Raw genomic sequence first — 17,852 nt, 5'->3', positions numbered from 1 at the left:
TACATATGTAGATGAGCTCTCTTTCCCCGCCCACCCCGCCCCCATTACTCTATATTCAATGAGACAGCCAATAGAGAGCGAGGGCGGCTCCAGGAGGGGCGGGGCCTAGGAGAACCCCACCCCGGGAGCGGCCGCTGAAGGGGTCAGAATTGAGGCAGATAGCGGTTCGTGGGGCGGGGCGGGCGGATCGGAGGGGGCGTGCCCAAAAGTTTCCTGCCCAACTTTCGCTGCCTCCTTCCTCCGCCCGCGCGCTCTGCGGCTGCAGTTGGGGGGAGGCGGCGGCGGCGGCGGCTGTGGGCTGAGCGCGGGGTGCAGGCGATCGCCGTCGGGGCTCGGGCGGCGGCAGTGGGCGCAGGCTCCCCGGTGCCCGCCCCTCCGCTCCGGGGGGGCGCGAGCGGGCGGCCGGGGGGGGGGCCGGCACCGTCGCCGCAAAATGAGCCTGCTGTCGGCCATCGATACGAGCGCCGCCTCGGTGTACCAGCCGGCCCAGCTGCTCAACTGGGTCTACCTGTCGCTGCAGGACACGCACCAGGCGAGCGCCTTCGATGCCTTCCGGCCCGAGCCGCCCGCCGGCGCCGCGCCCCCAGAGCTGGCCTTCGGCAAGGGCCGCCCAGAGCAGCTGGGCTCGCCCCTGCACTCCAGCTATCTCAACAGCTTCTTCCAGCTGCAGCGCGGAGAGGTGGGTGCCCCTGCGCGCCCCCGCCCTCAGTCGACCGTGCCGGGCCTTTTCGTATCTGCCCGGCTCTTCCTGGCCTGGCCCAGGCCCGGCTCCGTATTGCCCGGCCCTGCTTGGCTTGGCTTCGCTCAGCTCTGCCAAACTCGCCGCCCGAAGTCCCCGGGGCGCCGGGAGCGCGTCACCTCCCAGCTGAGCCCGGCCCGGAGCTGCTCAGGCGCGGGCGGGGCCCTCCTGCCCTCTCTCCCAGCCCGGGGCGCCCTGCTCCAAGGGGACTGGGGGGGCCCGGCTGGGAGGGTGGGTTCCGGATTCTCTCCAGACAGCCGGGGCGCGGCCTGTGCAGGGAGCCCCTTCCAAGTGTCCTTCCCACGCCCAACCCCATCCCCCTCTCGGCCACCGCTGGCTGGGACGGAGAGTGTGGATTCTGCTCCGAGTTCCTCTGGAGGGGCCTAAAATCTTTTCTCCTCCGACTTCGGTGGTTCCCGATCCGAAGGGCACCCTGGAGAGCAGTGACTAGCCCGGAGAATTTTTCTTCTCTTCTCACACAGGGACCCCCAGATACATCCTCCAGCCGCTCGCCCTCCCCCAGCCACATAGGAAGTGGTTTTTGAGGGCCTGACCCCACAGACTGCGCTGTCCCCCCCCCCTCCCAGCCTGGAAGGAAATGAAAGGGAAATCCTCTTGAGCTCTTGGGAGGGGGGCTAGATAGGGGGAGAGGTTCCAGCTGCCCAGTGCCTTCTCCAGAAACCTGGGCCGGCTGCTGTTGCAAAGTCTGCCTGTTGAGTGGATTCAGTTACAGAATCGGAGGGGCAGTGCATCTTCCCCCAGCTAGATAAATACACAGATTGCCAGGACCTCCCAGCCCCTTTGAGAGGTCTTCAGAGCCTTCCCAAATACCACCCTCTCTGGCTTCAGCTGGACTCCTCCCGGGCCCCACTCCCACTTACTCCTGCCTCATTTGGGAACTGCAGACACCCTTCTGTGGCCTTCACTCACTCTCCTTCTGGCAGCTCTCTCTGCAAAAGTGCAGGGGGAAGGGGCAGGGGAGAGGACACACATGAGGGGCACTTTCCTTCTAGACCTGGGCACACCAGTTAGTTTCGGGAGAGTCAGAATACTTGACAGTTTGTGGGAGAAGGCCTGTGTATACACCAGTGTGCTGGGGATGGAGGTGGGGAAGACAGAGGGTCGCCCTTTCTGGCCCCATAATGTGTTCCCCTCTGCCATTATTGACTAGGGGAGACATGGACATGTAAACCGCTGGCCTGAGGCCTAGAGATGGGCCAATGGCAGGCCAGCAGAGAGAAGGGCTGGTTGACCTGTGTTGGGCTAGTCAGGCATAGCTGGGGGAGATGAGTCTGGAAAGCACTATTTGGTGCCAGGCGAGAGCATTTGTATGCCAGAGCTCTTTGTAAACTGTAAAGCACTCTCTCCACGTGAGGAATTGTTCTTGGCTGGGAATCTTTCTTTCTTGTAAGAGACTTTGCCGCCTCTTCAGGGAATGGCTTCTGTGACCAGGGGCTTTGCAGGACGGTGCCTGGGTCTTGTCAGTTGTTTGTTCTCTTACCAAACATTTGTTGAGCTCTGTGTGGCCCCCTGGGGATTCTGCCAGAGTCTCGCGGGAGCCCCAGATTAGAAGACAGACCCATGTGAAGGGTGGGTGGTTTCATGGGGGTCCTGTGGGAGCCCAAAGGCAGGAGGGTGACCACGACTCACGGGTCAAGTGAGAGTCCCCTAATCAGCCTCTACTGGCTTCCCTCTGTTCCCACCCTCTGGTGGCTTTGTTCCACCATGTGGGTCTCTGCTAAGATGGCCTGGGAGTTTGGGGCCATCAGGAGTCCCCTGTGAGGGTAGGCTGTTGTGCCTCCTCTTGGAAATTTCTGGCATCCAGGATCCCACCCAAGTCTCAGTGAGACCTGCCTTCTGTCACTTCACTGCTGTTTACCTCGATGTCCTCATGAAGAGGCACATTCCTTTGCTGGGGCCACTGTAGAAGGAGCTGGTAAAGGTTATCTAGAGCAGTGGTGGAAGAAAGTCTCTCACGATCTGACTTTGGAGGAACCCTCATCTCTGTCTGGGCCTCAGTTTACCTATCTGTAAAATGTAGTCTCTGCTCTCCCCCAGGGTGATGTGTATGGGATTTGAGAGCTGTACAGGAGAGGATGTGCCTACAGACAGGCTGGGTTAGGGAGGTAAGAGGGGCTTCCTTGCAGGGGCTGGAGGGCTGGGCCTGTTGACTTCCGGAAGACTCTCTTGGCTTCAGACTCACTCGCTCTCACCCCCCACCCGCTTTGCCTCCTAAACCTTCTTGAAGCCCCAGCTGTGCTCCTGGGGACAGGCCTTTCCTGTGTCCAGGGCTTAGCTGGTGACCTAATATGGCTCCAGAATAGCAACTGGTTGAGAGAACAAGAAAAAATACCCCCCACCTGAATGCCACCAAGGGGCTTGTTGGGCAGGAAGCAAGTCGTGTGTGGGCTGGAGGGGACTCTACGGAGGGACCCAGGGGCCCAGGAGCGTCGCCATTCTGTGCAAAGCCTGGCAGGCCTGGTGGCAGTGCCTGCGGATGTGACTTGCATGCTGACCGCTGACCACGGCCTGTCTGCACCGGTCCCTGTGCCAAGGGCCCACCCCCTCCTGCACCACCCCAGGCTGCTCCCACCACAATAGCAAAACACCATGAATGCAGCTGGGCTTTGGGCGGGGGGAGATGTGAGGACATGGGGGCACAGAAGCCCATTGTGCCCCGGAACCTCAGCTCTGGAAGCTGAAGATAAGCCAAGGGTTCTGAGTGGAACACTGGCCCTGGGAGCGGAGAGGGAGATGGCAGAGTTCATGGGCAAAGTGCAGGAGCAGACACCAGGATGCGACTTGGATGCTTGTGGGGACTCCTTGGCTTCTCAGTTTGTGGTAAGGCTGCCAGGCCAAAGCACACACAGGTACTCTGCACAGTTTTTTAAAAGGCCTCTGGGTCTAGAAACCGGGCCCTGTGAACCCTTGTTTCAACCCCTGATCTGTGGCAACAACTATATGTCTTTGGAGGGGAACTTGTGAGGCCCTTGGCTGAGCCCTTCCTGTCTCTCTCCAAGTATCCGAGGAAGCCAGATCTTAGAGGGAGTGGGGGGTGGGTGGCATGGGGGGGGGTCTTCCCTGCCAGGCTATGTTTGGAATTTAAATTCACAGCAGTGTGGGGACTGTGGGACTCCACCTCCAGAAAAGTAGAGTTACCCCATGTTGAGCATTAGCTCTCAGGAACCTCAGAGGGATGCCGAGAGCCCCTCCCGGGTAGTCCCTGTACCCCCTCAAAGGAGATGTAGCTGTCCCACTCCAGGTCAGATGCTTAAGGCAACTGTTTTCTTTCCCTCTTCCTCCAGGGCCAGAAGTGGCTTGAAGATGTGGCCCTACTGTCAAGTGATACTTTGTGGAGGTTGGGGGAAGGGCTTTGGGGTCAGGTACATTTGGGAAACATAGCATACTGTCCTTCCCTTGGAAGCACACCATGCTAACACAGTAAAGGCTCTGAGAAGTCCTGCAGTACAAAACCTGCTAACCTTTCTTCTTCAACCCAGCATTTTGCATACCTATTTGACTGGATTACATTTTTGGCACAGAACACACACCAGTGTTATGAACATCTCCAGGCTCAGAGAATGCTCTGTCAAAGCAGACCTCTTTCTTCAAACCGTAGGAGGCTCTTCCTGGAGCTATTAACCCAGTTGCCCTCCTGGGTCCCAGTACTATCTTCTGTAGCGCTGAGGACACCCTCCTCTTTGCAGCTCTGGTCTCATTGGAGATTTGAGAACAGCAGCAAAGGTCTCATGAGGCTTACCAGACAGGGCTTCAGGCTCCGGCACACACAGGGCTGTTAGAAGCCATAGAGGGGTGACCACAGTGTCCTGCTTTAAAAGGTTCCCAGGTATTAGGGACTGTGCTCTCCCCAGGTGCGGCTGAGCTGAGAGGCTGCCTGGAAGTGTAGAACAAAGCCACATATCTGCTCGAGGGTGGGAGTTTGCCTCGCTGGGGCTGAGTGGGCTTCAGGAACTGAAATTTGTTCCCAGCAGCCTTTGTGGTCTGTGTGGGGTGGTGGGGGGCAGCCCCAGGGCCTGGGAGGAATGGCCATTCCAACCCAGCTGGGAGCTTGGGAGGATGCCCAGCTCCCTCTGGCCAGCCCTGGAAAGCTGAGCTCTGAGTCAGGCAAGGGGGACCATCGTTCAAGGGCCTGTTGGCTGAGGTGGTCTGACCCTCCCTCCATCAAATTAAGTTGACTGGGCGGGCCTAGACTCAGAGGGGAGACCACACCTCATGGACCATCTGAGTCAGGTGGGAGGGAGGAAAGCAGGCTGCATTAGTAATAAGGAATTAGCAGCGGCCGAGAGCCAGGCACTGTCAGCACCAAGAGAAGGGCCCTGTGGAGAAGATGGCCCTTGAGTAGCATCTCTTACTCTTGGTGATGCTTTATTCTTGGCATCTTTTTCTTCGTGGCTCCCATTTTACAGAAGAGAAAACAGGCCTGGCAAGTCACCCAGCAAGACAGTGGCAGAGCTAGATCTAGCAGTCTTCTCCATCCCAACTATAGTCATCTCTGTGGCTCGTCCAGCTGGTGCAGTTGGCTTTCGCCTGGATCTTTCACTGGACGCCAGTGCAGGGCAAGCAGTAACCAGGGTATTCTGTCAAGCCTCAGTGTCTTGGATGTTTTGTCCCCAGTCTCAAACCTTCTGAGGAGTGATAGGCATTGGTCATGGGTTCTGGGTTTCCTGTCATGTCCTTGCTCCAGGATGGGGCTCTGTGGGATGTGAGTCCAACGGTGGCCTGGCTTGGGAGAGGCAAAGGAGATGGACACTGAGCACTTCCTAGCACTCCTGTCTCACAGCATCCACTGTGTGCCACAAACCCATTGTGCAGATGGGGAAACTAAGGCTCTTCAAGAGGAGGAAGATAGAGTTAGGGACATCTCAGGATGCTTGGTCTGTCATATAAGTGTGTGTGTGCACATGTGTGTATGTGTATGTGTGTATGGTGGTGATGTATTATCTTTTTTTTTATTTATTTGTTTATTTTTGGCTGTGTCAGGTCTTAGTTGCAGCATGCGGGATCTTTTTTTTTTTTTTTTGCGGTACGCCGGTCTCTCACCGCTGCGGCCTCTCCCGTTGCGGAGCACAGGTCCCGGATGCGCAGGCCCAGTGGCCACGACTCACGGGCTCAGCCGCTCCGCGGCACGCGGGATCTTCCCAGACCGGGGCACAAACCCGTGTCCCCTGCATCGGCAGGCGGATTCCCAGCCACTGCACCACCAGGGAAGCCCAGCACGCGGGATCTTTTGTTGCAGTGTGCGAGCTCTTCCTTGTGGCCCTTGGGCTTCTCTCTAGTTGTGGCGCACAGGCTTCTCTCTAGTCGTGGTGCGTGGGCTCAGTAGTTGTGGCATGTGTGGGCTTATTTGCCCCGTGGCATGCGGGATCTTAGTTCCCTGACTAGGGATCGAACCCGCGTCGCCTACCTTGGAAGGCAGATTCTTAACCACCGGACCACCAGGGAAGTCCCAGGTGTTGTATGATCTTTATTCTGTCCTTCTCTGGCCATACTGGTCCACTTGAGGTTTCTGAAAACGCCAAGCACACCCATTCCTCTAAGCTTTTGCACTTGCTGTTGCTACTGCTTCTAATGCTATTGACTGTCCCTGTATAACTGACAGATTCCAACTTACTTCTTTATGGCACCAGTGGATGTCTCTTCTCCGAAGGCTTTACCTGGCTGTCGTGGGGAGCACAACTCCCTCCAGCTTCCGTGTCCCATGACAGATGAGTGGTACATCCTTCTGGTAAAGCATGTCTTAACAATCGGTATTTCTGTGAAATATGTGTCTGTCTCCATAGCTACATTTCAACACTCTGAGAATAGGAATCCTGTCTTTTTCCACTTCGTAATCACAGCATCCGATGCTTAGTCAGTGCCTGGGACAGACTAGGTGCTCAGTTAACATTCACTAGGTGGATGGGTGGATGGATGACTTGGACTCTCTCCTCCTCTTCCTTCCCCAGACTCGTGACTATTGTGAATGCTTTCCTAGTCTCTTAGCCTCTTGTTTTATAGCACAGAAGAAGTGTTTATGGATTGCTTGATAAATTTTAAAGAGCTGACTTGGGAATCATGAAACCCTATCCCTAGAGATAGGGTCCCAGCAGAAGCTTAGGTGTGCTAACAGCTCTTGGCCTTCTTTGGCTATGGACCTCTTTGAGAATCTGAAAGCAGCTCGAATTCCTCTCCTCAGTGCCATGCACATAGCACACAAGTGCGTGCACACGCAGAACTCGCATTTGCATGTAATTTCAAGGGGATCATGTCAACAGTGGATCCCAAATCCAGGCCCCCTACTGTAGAAGCTGCAAGCCTCAGTGGCACCCCAGACTGGCTGAATCTTAGGGACCTCTAGTCCTCGAGGTCTTGGATCCATGCTTTCTGCTTTGATGTAGTGAATATATTCTAGAAGCGAGGGGCAGCCTGGTCCCCAGTGCTTATGCTGTAGCTGGGCAGCAGGCACATGGTTGTGAAACGTGAACACCTACCGAGTGAGTGGTGACCTGGGGGGAGCAGGAGGGACTGAGTGGGGATGGGGAGCCTCCCCTGTGTCTGTTCTGCTCTGTCCTGCTGCCACTGTGCTCCTGCATCCCCTGGTCCTTTCTCTCCCCATTTCTCTCTCCCAACTCCCCCTGCCAAGAAGAGCACAGCTTGCTTATTTAAATCTGAATCTCCCATCAAGCTCTGGCTGTGTCCAGGGAATTGTGTTTTGTATGCCCTGGGTGAATGGGCCTCTAGGAGGCAATGGTGCCCTTGGGGGTCTGGAGAGGGGGGATTGCCACCTCGTTCACGGTCGACCCTGCCACCTTCTTGGCCCACAGGTCAGCTTTGGGCCTTGGAAACAGGAGCAGAGCTGGGGTCTGACTGTGGCTAGGGAAACCCTCGGTCCAGGTGTGGCTTCACTCTCCCATCGGCCAGCTCCAGCCTTGACAATGGCTGTCTCCTTCTGTCCCTGAGCCCAGCCCACATCCGCCCCTGCTTGTGTGTATAGGATGTGTTTGTGTTTGACCCTGCGGGCCGGAGCCCCAGTTAGACCCCAGCGGGTAGAAGAAGTGCAGATCTCTTTGGAGAAGGGGTAGGCTCATTTGTGAGATGAATGGTTTCTTGTCCCAAAGAGAGGAGTGTGGGTGTGTATGTGTGTGCATGTGTGTGTGTGCGTGCGCGTGTCTGTGTGTGTGTATGGGGGTGGCTTTTGGGGATAAGAAAGCAGTTGTTCAGCTGATGAAAGAGCCCCCACAGAGCTGAGACTAGGACCAGAGAATTCCTCCTCCAGGGCCGTCTCAGGCCCAGGGGCAGCAGGACTCAGCATTTGCTTTGGACAGACCTCCTTGGACGCTGCCCACTGCCACCGCCATGACCTTCCCTGCCGGGCTGCTCCCGCCTCTGCCTGCTGTCCCTCTTCTCTTCTTGCACCCATCGCTTCTCCCTCTGGTCTGCTCTCGGAAGCTTCTGCCCACCTGCCCTAACTCCTGCCTCCCCCCTCCCACTGTGCCCTGTTTCTGTCCTGGGGGGGCAGCCAAGGGGGAGCACATCTTGTCAGGTTGAGTCAGCCCTGGAAATCTGCACTTGTGTATCCCAAACCCCTCAACAGAACCACCAACCCCGGGGCCCAAGCCCCTCAAGCAGCCCAGAGAAGCTGGTGTCTCATCTTGCCAGGGCTGAGGGGCTTCTGTGCCAAGGAGGATGGTCCACGCCAGGTGTTTTACTCTGGGTCCCCTTCCTGTAGGGGAAGCCAAGCCTTGGAGGTCATTCGGGGGCTGAAATACAGCAGGCCAACAGATCTGGGTGTGGCTCTCCTCTCAGCCACAGGCTGGCTGTGTTTCCTTGGGCAAGTTACACAACCTCGCTGAGCCTCAGTTTCCAGTTCTATAAAATAGGACCAGTAATGCCCATCCAGAGTGTTCTTGTCAGGGATGAGACTAAGAAAGGGAAGGGATCCAGTCAAGTATCTAACACGAGTAGGATGAGAATAAACTGTAGTATCTTCCCATCTAACTTTCTCCAACAGCCAAGCCAGAACCTTGGAGGAGTTCCAGCAATGGACAGGAATCTGAAGCTTTGTTCCCCACATGTGGCATAAGGATCCCACGCTTCCTACTAGCTGCTGGGGTCGCTGACCCAGGGAGGAAGGAGGGGCGGTTTCTTCCCCCAGGCTGGTGATTTGGGCCCAGATAACCCAGAGCCACACACTAGTGGGGCTGCCCACAACCACTGCCCGGAGCAGCTACATCTGAGGTGAAATCACCCTCAGCTTTAAGCCGTGGGAACCCAGAGACCCTGGCCTAAACCCTTCAAGGCTCTGGAGCATCCATACCCTCATCTGTCAAGGGGAGCTCCCTTCCCGCCTGTGATTATTGCACACAGGACAGTCATGGGCGTAGGGGGACACCAGAAACAGTCTGGTCTCTGGGGCAACGGAGGGTTGCAGAATCTTTGCCTTGGGGGATGTCCAGCCTTGTGGAGAGATGAGGAGGTATCACCGTGTAAAGAGGTTAGAGAGAGACATCAGAGCCCCTTCAGGCAAGGGCAGGGGAGTCACAGGGTGGTCCCCACCCCAGCCTACAGCACAGGGCTATGGCCGGGAGGTCAGGAGGCCCCCGGAGGGGGCTGGGGACTCTGTGGCCAGTGGGGCCTCAGAAGCACCTGAACCTGTGCTTTTCACACCATCCCTTGGCGCCCAGGCCTGAGAAAGAAGAAGGGGTGGGTTCAAGGCCACACCACTAGAGTTAGAGCCATGGCCAAGAGCCCGGTCCTGCAGGGGTTTGGACCCAGAGTGGGCATCCCAGGGGTGGACAGCAAGTGCAGGCCTGGAGGGAAAAGAGCGGTTGCTGGTGGGACAGTAAGGGGAGCAGCTTCGTTGTTGCAGAGTTAGGGGCTGACTGATGAAGGGGAGCCCTGCCCAGCCTTGCCCTCCAGCTACAGACGGCAGGACTTGGGAGAGGTGATGACCTCGTGGATGAAGTGCCTTCTGTGGACCAGGCTCTGGGGGCATCTTTCAGTACCTGGAATCTGGACCTTGAAGAAGCAGGCTGGCAGAGATCATCAAGTTTGCACTCCTCCCCTGGTCCATGTTACATTTTACACGTGGGAAACCCAAAAGGCCAGGGCCCCGGCTCCACAGACAGAGGGAGGGAGCTCTGTGTGTCCTGGCCTCTGCTCTGGCCAGTCCCCACAGGCCGTGGAAATGTCCGAGAGACCAACTTGCCTTTCACCTCCATGGCCCGAGCTCCTTGGAGCTTCGGAGAGGAAACAGCTTGCTGCCCCACCTGCCCATCCAGCCGGCCGGCAAGCAGGACTCCTGGCCCTTAGGCCTGGCTGTGTGCTCTGGTCTGTGCCCCCGGGCCTCGCTGGGCCTCAGTTTCTCCGTTGTAACTTGAGAGTGAGGTTGGGTCAGTTGACTGTTCCGCCTTTCGTCCTTTCGTGGTGTCGTCTTGAATGGTGGCGGGGGGAAGGGAGCTGGAGCACCCGTGAGGGCCAGGCCGGAGCACACTGGTCGGCGATGAGGGGAGCTCTGGCCTCGCTTCTCTGACCCGCAGCTGCCTGTGTGACCCTCCTGAGGGGCAAAGCTGTGCCCCATCTGAGGCTATGGGGGGGGATGTCAAGCTGCTGGGGAGAAGACAGCCTGCTCGGAGGCCTCTGGCTGCCCAGGGATACCCACGGGGCCACCGTGGGCAGGGGTGTGTGGCCACAAGATGGGGGAGAGGTTTTTTCAGGGTGTAATTAGTTCTCTTCTGGCTCCCACCAAACTTCCCCTTCCTCTTGACAAGTTGCTGCCGAAACAGCCCTGATCCCTGTGGACTTGCTTCAATCTTATCCAGAAAAAAGAAAAGAAAAGAGAAAAAAAATAAGAGGGTTGTTATTTGTGAAGTTGCATTTCCCAGCCGTGAGGGTGAGTCACACCCTTTGGAGCTTCAAGTTTCTTGTTTGGATGAACTTTTCTCTGGGAGGCTGGGGCGATACTGCCCTCCCCCAGACCAGTTCTGGTGGGGAGAGGTCGAGAGACAAGCTAAGGAGAGACCTTGATAGCTGGAAAGTCCAGGTGCTCCCAAGGCCAGGTAGGGCTGGACAGGTTGTACCTGAGCTGCCCCAGGGGAGCTTTAAAATGCAGACTTGGGCTTCGGGGAGTTAGTGTTTAACAGGGACAGAGTTTCAGTTTGGAATAAAGAAAAATTTCTGGAGATGGGCTCTGGTGAGGGTTGTGCAATAAAGTGTGTGAATGTACTTAGTGCCACTGAAGTGCACACTTAAAAATTGTTAAAAGGGTAGGTTTTATGTAATGTATATTTTACTGCAATGAAACAATGCAGTAGATTTTGGGTCCTCATTCCTAGGTGGCTGCTTTGGTAGGTCTGAGGTGGGGCCCAGAAAACTGTATTTGTTAAAAGTGTCCCAGGCCATTCAATACAAGGTTGGACACACTCATCGAATCTGTAGAATGGGGACAGTGGCTCATAGGGCTGTGGTGAGCGTCAGCTATCTTAACACGTGTAAAGTTTCCAGCACCAGGGACATTAAAGTGCTCAGTATATGTTACTATTATCATCTAATCCCACTTCCTTTGGGACCTTCCCTACATCCTTTAAGGTTGTCCAGTCTTGGCTCGCATACCTCCAGGGATGGGGGACCCTCTGCCTTTCAGGATGGACCATCTGGGGCTCTCTAAGAGCTGGAGAGTTGCCCTGAGACTTGATGCAGGTTTGTGTGGGATCTTTCACAGTAGCCCTGGGCAGTGGTAGAGCAGAAATGGTCATTAGGACCCTTTGAGTTCAATGCCCAGTCACTGCAAACTGACTGTGTGTTGGGCCTGGCTGCCCTGGATGTGGTGTCTCTGTCTTTCCTTCCAGATCCCAGGCTGTGGTCTAAACCTACATGGGAGAGAACAGAGGCCCAGAGAGGGAAAGGGCTGGCCCAGGGTCACATAGCAGGGTGTCCAGGGAGCCAAGAAGAGTGAGGGCTGTGTCCTCTAGGGAGGAGTGCCAGACCCCCCAGAGGCGTACATGTGTGAGGGGTGGGATCTGTCCTGGTTGGACGAGGGGTGTCTGATCCCCTGGTGCCAGCTCTCAGCTCACCTCCCTGCCTTCCCACACTGAGGGGACACAGAAAGCACTGTCCCTACCCTGGGCTCCTTCTGCCCCATCTTTGTAAGGGAGCCTGAGGCAACTTCCTCTCGGTGGCTCTCCTCCCCTATGAGCCTGGGGACCCCCAAGAACAAGGCTGTGTTGTCTCTCCAACAAGTCTCCCCAAGGTCTGTAGTTCACTGCTGGGGTTCTTGGGCACCTTAGCTGGGGCCAGGTGTGCCCAAGCCCCGTGCCCAGGTATGTCATCAGCCTCCTGGGGAAGCTGCCTCTTTCCAGCCTTGGCCTGGCCCCAGGAGAGGGGCCCACGGCCATTCCCTGCCAGCCTCACCGCAGGCCCCACCTTTGCTAAATTCCAGTGTGCCCGGCCGCCCAGAGCCCGTGACTCCTATAAATAGAAGCTGTATACACCAGGAGGGGGCCTGGGCCGCGTCTACTTTGAAGCCAGGCAAGACATCTGGTTCCTGTCAACTGGAGGTGGGAGAGGTGAGAGAGGTGGGCCACTTCCTCCCCGGGCTTCCAGAGAGCTGGCCGGGGCCGGGACGAGGGCTCCCCGGAACACAGTGTGCACAGGCCTGGGGCTGCAGGAGACCAGGCAAAATGCTGCACTTCAGTCTCCTCTTCTGTACTATGGAAACAATGCTGCGAGCTGATGTCTCAAGTCACCCCACTAGGACGTGGCAGAGCCCCGGCTCTAACAGGTTGCTTTGTGCCGTACGTCTTACCCCTGGCAGTGTGTAGAGAGCTATGATCATTGTCATCACCATCCCCAGGTACTGAGTGCTTCCTCAGGGCCCAGCAGGAAATAAAGGGCTTTACATTCTTGGCCTCATGTTAGCCTCATAGAAGCCCTTGGAGGTAGCTATCGTTATTCCCATTTACCGGATGGGGCCACTGAGGCCCCGAGTGGCTAACTGGCTTGTCCTTGGATGCACAACTAGAGGTAGGACTTGAATGCAGCCTCCAGGAAGCTGGAGCCCTCAGGCGGCTGAAGGGTCACTATGAATTCGTGTGTGTGCGTGTGCGTGTGCGTGTACGGGCCTGTGGAGGTTCCCAGGAGGCCACAGCGCCGTAAGTGGCCAGGCCTCCAGAGCCCTCACAGCCTCTGTCCCCTGCAGGCGCTGAGCAGCAGCGTGTACAAGAGCGCCTCGCCCTACGGCTCCCTCAACAACATCGCCGACGGCCTCAGCTCCCTCACCGAGCACTTCTCCGAGCTGACCCTCACCTCTGAGACCCGCAAGCCCAGCAAGCGGCCCCCGCCCAACTACCTGTGCCACCTGTGCTTCAACAAAGGACACTACATCAAGGACTGCCCCCAGGTAAGGCAGCCCGGCCCCGGTGGGGCTCAGGGCCCCTGCTGACCTGTGGGCCCTGTGTCCCCCCAGGGCCCCTTCAGCGAGCGCCTGGCCCCGTGGCTGCTGGTCGCCACTTTTTTGTCCCCTCTGGTTTTTCTGAGGCAGGCTGGCTGGTATGGACGGGACAGAGCCCCCAGCTTGGTGCTGCACTGGCCGGTCAGCAATCTGGGTGGGGGACCCCAGAATGAGGTTCTGGGCCTTCGAGTCCCCCCAGTCATCCTGCCGAGGTGGGTCCTGTTACCGTGGGGCAGGAGGGGGCAGGCAGCATCTTCACAGCTCTCCCGAGAGCCCACCGCCTCCCGCTCACAGGGAAGGAATGTGGGCTCTGGGCCAGGGATCCAGATGTGCGCCCCCCTCCCCCAGGCCCCCGCCTCTACCTCCTCTGCAGCCTGCTCCCGTGAGGGGGAGGGGGCACCCTGCCCACGCCCTGTGTCCCCGGGATAGGTCTAGGTGAAGGCCTCGGGCACCGTGGGCTGGGTGTCGCTCCCTTGGGGTGGGAAGGGGGTTGGGAGACCGAGGCTTCAGGAGCAGCCCCGTCTCTCACCCGGTGCTTTGCCACGACAGGGTGGGGGTCTGGGGGGCAGACCCCACTCACCAGGCGACCCTGACTCTCTGACCGACATGGCTTTGGAATCCTGGGGAGAGAGAGGTTAAGAGTTGTGTTAAACACCATACGAGATTATCAGTGATTTTTTTCTCCCTATTGTTTTTTCATACTTTCCACTGTTTTTAGAACGTGGTACTACTTTTATTTTGTACGTGTAATGGAAATGGAATCCTGGAAACTCAGAAAATCCGTGTAGTCTTGCCCTCCAGATGTTGGCAGCCGAGGGTGTGGCTGGGCAGGGCTGGGTCCCTCCAGGACCGGCGGGAGGTCGAGGTGCGATTGCCAATCACCGCTCTTCTCAGAAATGACCGTGCCATGCCTCAGGTCCTGGCTGCTTCAAGTACGGCCGGCCACAGCTGCATCAGTATCACCCCAGAGCTTGTTAGAAATGCAGAATCTCAGGCCCAGCCCAGAACTGTGTTCTAGTAAGATCCCCGGTGATTCAGCCGGTGACCTCAGCCCTTCCCCCAGCCCTGGCCAAGAAAGACCCACCCACGCCGGACCCACTGATGGGCTGCCCTCCAGATCCGCACTCCCCTGTGCCCTGTCTACCCTCAGTGTACACAGTAAGCAAGGGGCCCTTTGCATGAGGAGATCCTGGCAGAGGGTGAGGATCTGGTTGGCGCTCAGAGATGTGCCCATGGCCCACCCAGTGAGCCTTCCCCAGCTGAGCCACCAGCACAGGGGTTGTCAGCTCTCAGGCAGTCTGCCTACAGGGCACAGCAGAGCTCCACCAGGTTTAAGGAGGAGACAGGCAGTGTGCTAAGTGCTCTCCAAGCATTTCATTCAGCGCTCACTTCTGCCTGGTGTGCTAAGTGCTTTTAATAGCCTCCTGTTGCGGGATGCTTTGTGTGAGTGAAGGTCTCACACTGGACCATCAAGCCGGTCAGTGGAGGAGTGGAGATTTCAACCCTACAGGCAGGTGACGCTCAGACATAAGCAGGGGCTCTCAGGGGCTCTGAGGAGGTGTGCTCGTGCTGGGCAGACAGCCTGGGAAAGCTTCCAGGAGGAGAGGGGCTTGAGTGGGGCTGGCAGGTTGATGGGACAAGGGTGACCAGTATCCAAAGGCAACAGATGACGAGTCCGAGGTGGAGGGATGGCGAAGGTGTGTGTGTATTTGCGCACGCGCTGCGCTCTCCCAGACGGGGCCAGAGCTCTTCCCAATGTGAGGGGTAGGAGGGTCCCTCTCCTAGGTGCCTCTCACTTTCTAGCACTGTGCCAACCACGGTCCTTCCTTTATATGGGTTACACAGCGTGTTCGCTTATCTTGTGCAGGGCTCTTAACCCTGTGGCCGAAGTAGGAGTAATACCCCATTTTACAGTTGGAGAAACAGAGCCTCAGAAAGGTGACGTGCTGAGGAGAGGGCAGAGCCCTGGTCTTGGGGCCTCTGTGCTCTTTGTTTCCTTGAGCATCCACACAGCTCCACGCTGAGACTTCCATGGCCTGTGGAGCTTGTTTCTCCCTTGAGTTGGTAGAGCCCCTCTTCTGGCCTCATCTCAGACTTGATTCTATCCGGGATTCCTGCAGACCCAAGGATCTCCCTTCACTCTTCGTGAGGGTCACCATCCGTAAAACGAGGGTAGTGAGAACATTAACACAGGAGACTGCCGTGAGGACGCAGTGAAGTAATGCATGGAAAGTGCTTAGCACAATGCCTGGCACACAGGAAGCCCTCAATAACTGTTGGCCAGCATTATTTTATCTCCCTTGCATCACAGTGCAGAGTGCACGTACTTAGGTAAGTATTTTAGCAGAGGCTGGAATATGACCACAGGCCCCAGGGGCATGTGCTGGGCTCGATTCATCTCTGCCAGCCCAGGTACCATACAGTACGGCAGGTGCTTAGTACAAGCCTTCCGGAATGAAGGAACAGGTGGAAATCTTTGTTTCAAATGAACTATTATGTAAGAGCTCAGCATTTATAACATTTAAAGGTGAAATGCTTATTTTTGGTAACAGCTTTAATGAGTTATAATTCAACCATTTACAATACACAAGTTGATGACTCTTCGCATATTCACACAGCCGTGCAACCGTCACCACAATCAATTAAAGAGCATTTTTGTCACCTCAAAAAGAAACCTCATACTCTTTAGCTATCACCCTCTGAACCCCCATCTCCTAACATCCACTAATCTACTTTCAGTCTCTGTAGATTTCCCTATTCTGGACATTTCATATAAATAGATTCATATAATATGTGGTCTTTTGTCACCGGATTCTTTCACTTAGCATATTGTTTTCAAGGTTCATCCATGTAATAACATTTATCAGTTCCATGATTCAGGAAGTATTCCATCCTGTTTTATTTTCTGGAAGAGTTTGTGGAGAATTAATATAAATTCTTCTTTAAATGGTTGGTGGAATTCACCTGTGAAGCCATCTGAGCTTGGGCTTTCTTTTGTGAGTAGATGTTTTTTATTACTAATTGAATCTCTTTATTTGTTATGGGTCTATTCTGATTTTCTATTTCTTCTTGTGTCAGTTTCTGTAGCCTGTGTATTTCTAGAATTTGTCCATTTCATCTAAATTATCTAATTTATTGGCATACAGTTTTCATCATATTCCCTTATAATCCTTTTCATTTTGTTTTATAATGTCCCCCTCTTTCACTTCTGATTCTTATAATTTGAGCCTTCTCTCTTTTTTCTATTGGTCATTCTAGCTAAAGGTTTGTCAACTTTGTTGAACTTTTTAAAGAAGCAACTTTTGGTTTAGTGGATTTCCTCTACTGTTTTTCTATTCTTATTTCCTTACTTTCTACTCTAACCTTTTGAAAAATTGTGGCAATATACATATAACATAAAATTTACTATTTTAACCATGTTTCAATGTACACAGTTCAGTGGCATTAAGTACACTCACATTGTTGTGCAACTGTCCCCATCGTCCGTCCCCAGAACTCTTTTTAGATTGCAAAACTGAAACTCTGTACCCATTAAGCAATAATTCCCTCCCCTTCCCTCCCCCAACCCCTGGCAACTGTTATTATACTTTCTGTCTCTAAGAATTTCACTACTCTAGGTCCCTCATATAAATGGAATCATACAGTATTTATCCTTTTGTGACTAGCTTATTTCACTTAGCATAATGTCCTCAAGGTTCACTCATGTTATAGCATGTGTCAGAATTTCCTTCCTTGTTGAAGGCTAAATAATATTCCATTGTGTGTGTGTATCTGTGTGTCTGTGTGTATGCCTCATTTTGTTTATCCATTTATTCATCAATGGACAACTGGATTGTTTCTACCTTTTGGCTATTGTGAATAATGCCGCTATGAACATGGGTGTTCAAATATCTCTTTGAGTCCTGCTTTCAATTCTTCACTCTAATCTTTATTATTTCCTTTCTTTAGCTTGCTTTATGTTTAGTTTGCTCTTCTTTTTCTAGCTTCTTGAGGTGGAAGGTTAGGACACTGATTGTACATCATTTTTTTTTAATTAAATGTGGGTGTTTATAGCTATAAATTTTCCTCTGAGCTGCATCCCATAAGTTTGGTATGTTGTATTTTCATTTTCATTTATCACAGGGCATTTCTCCATTTTTTTTTGCGGTACGCGGGCCTCTCACTGTTGCAGCCTCTCCCGTTGCGGAGCACAGGCTCCGGACGTGCAGGCTCAGTGGCCATGGCTCACGGGCCCAGCCGCTCTGCGGCATGTGGGATCTTCCCGGACCAGGGCACGAACCCGTGTCCCCTGCATTGGCAGGCGGACTCTCAACCACTGCGCCGCCAGGGAAGCCCTCTCCATTTTTGAAAGCTATTTCCTTAATGGTTGCTCCAGGGCTTATCTTATACCTGTTAACTCATCAGAATGTGCTTTAGATTTATACTGACTTAACTCCAGTGAGAAATGTTACTTAACTACAATATAGAAATGTAACTCCTTTGTAGCTCTATACTTTTTTCCTTGTTCTTGTGGCATTATTGTTTACATATTACATCTATGTATGTTACAAATTCAACAATACTTGTTATAATTATTACTTTAGTTAACTTTATGTGTTTTAGAGAAGCTGGGAGAAGAAATGAGAGCAATTATATATCCATAGCTTATGTCAGATTAGCCTTCTT

General features: G+C 54.5%; 1 protein-coding gene across 3 annotated transcripts in view; it reads left to right on the top strand.

Annotated features, from left to right (window-relative positions):
• The first annotated feature begins 318 nt into the window (after positions 1-318).
• Positions 319-17,852, top strand: part of ZCCHC24 (zinc finger CCHC-type containing 24) — a 60,835-nt gene continuing 43,301 nt past the window's right edge. Inside the window, exons 1-3 of one of the 3 annotated variants that reach the window (XM_029244617.1) lie at positions 319-679; positions 12,936-13,136; positions 13,278-13,399. In XM_029244617.1, coding sequence (XP_029100450.1) covers positions 434-679; positions 12,936-13,136; positions 13,278-13,399 — 569 coding nt within the window. In that variant the 5' untranslated portion in view covers positions 319-433. Of the gene's footprint in view, positions 680-12,935; positions 13,137-13,277; positions 16,022-17,852 lie in introns of those variants that run through there. The other 2 variants (XM_029244615.1, XM_029244616.1) reach the window with 2 other exon arrangements.

Source organism: Monodon monoceros, unplaced genomic scaffold (assembly GCF_005190385.1).
Source record: "Monodon monoceros isolate NGI ecotype Baffin Bay Population unplaced genomic scaffold, NGI_Narwhal_1 Super_Scaffold_4, whole genome shotgun sequence".
NCBI lineage: Eukaryota > Metazoa > Chordata > Mammalia > Artiodactyla > Monodontidae > Monodon > Monodon monoceros.
The sequence above is the reverse complement of the archived record's forward strand: the minus strand, read 5'-3'. Positions and strand labels throughout refer to the sequence as shown.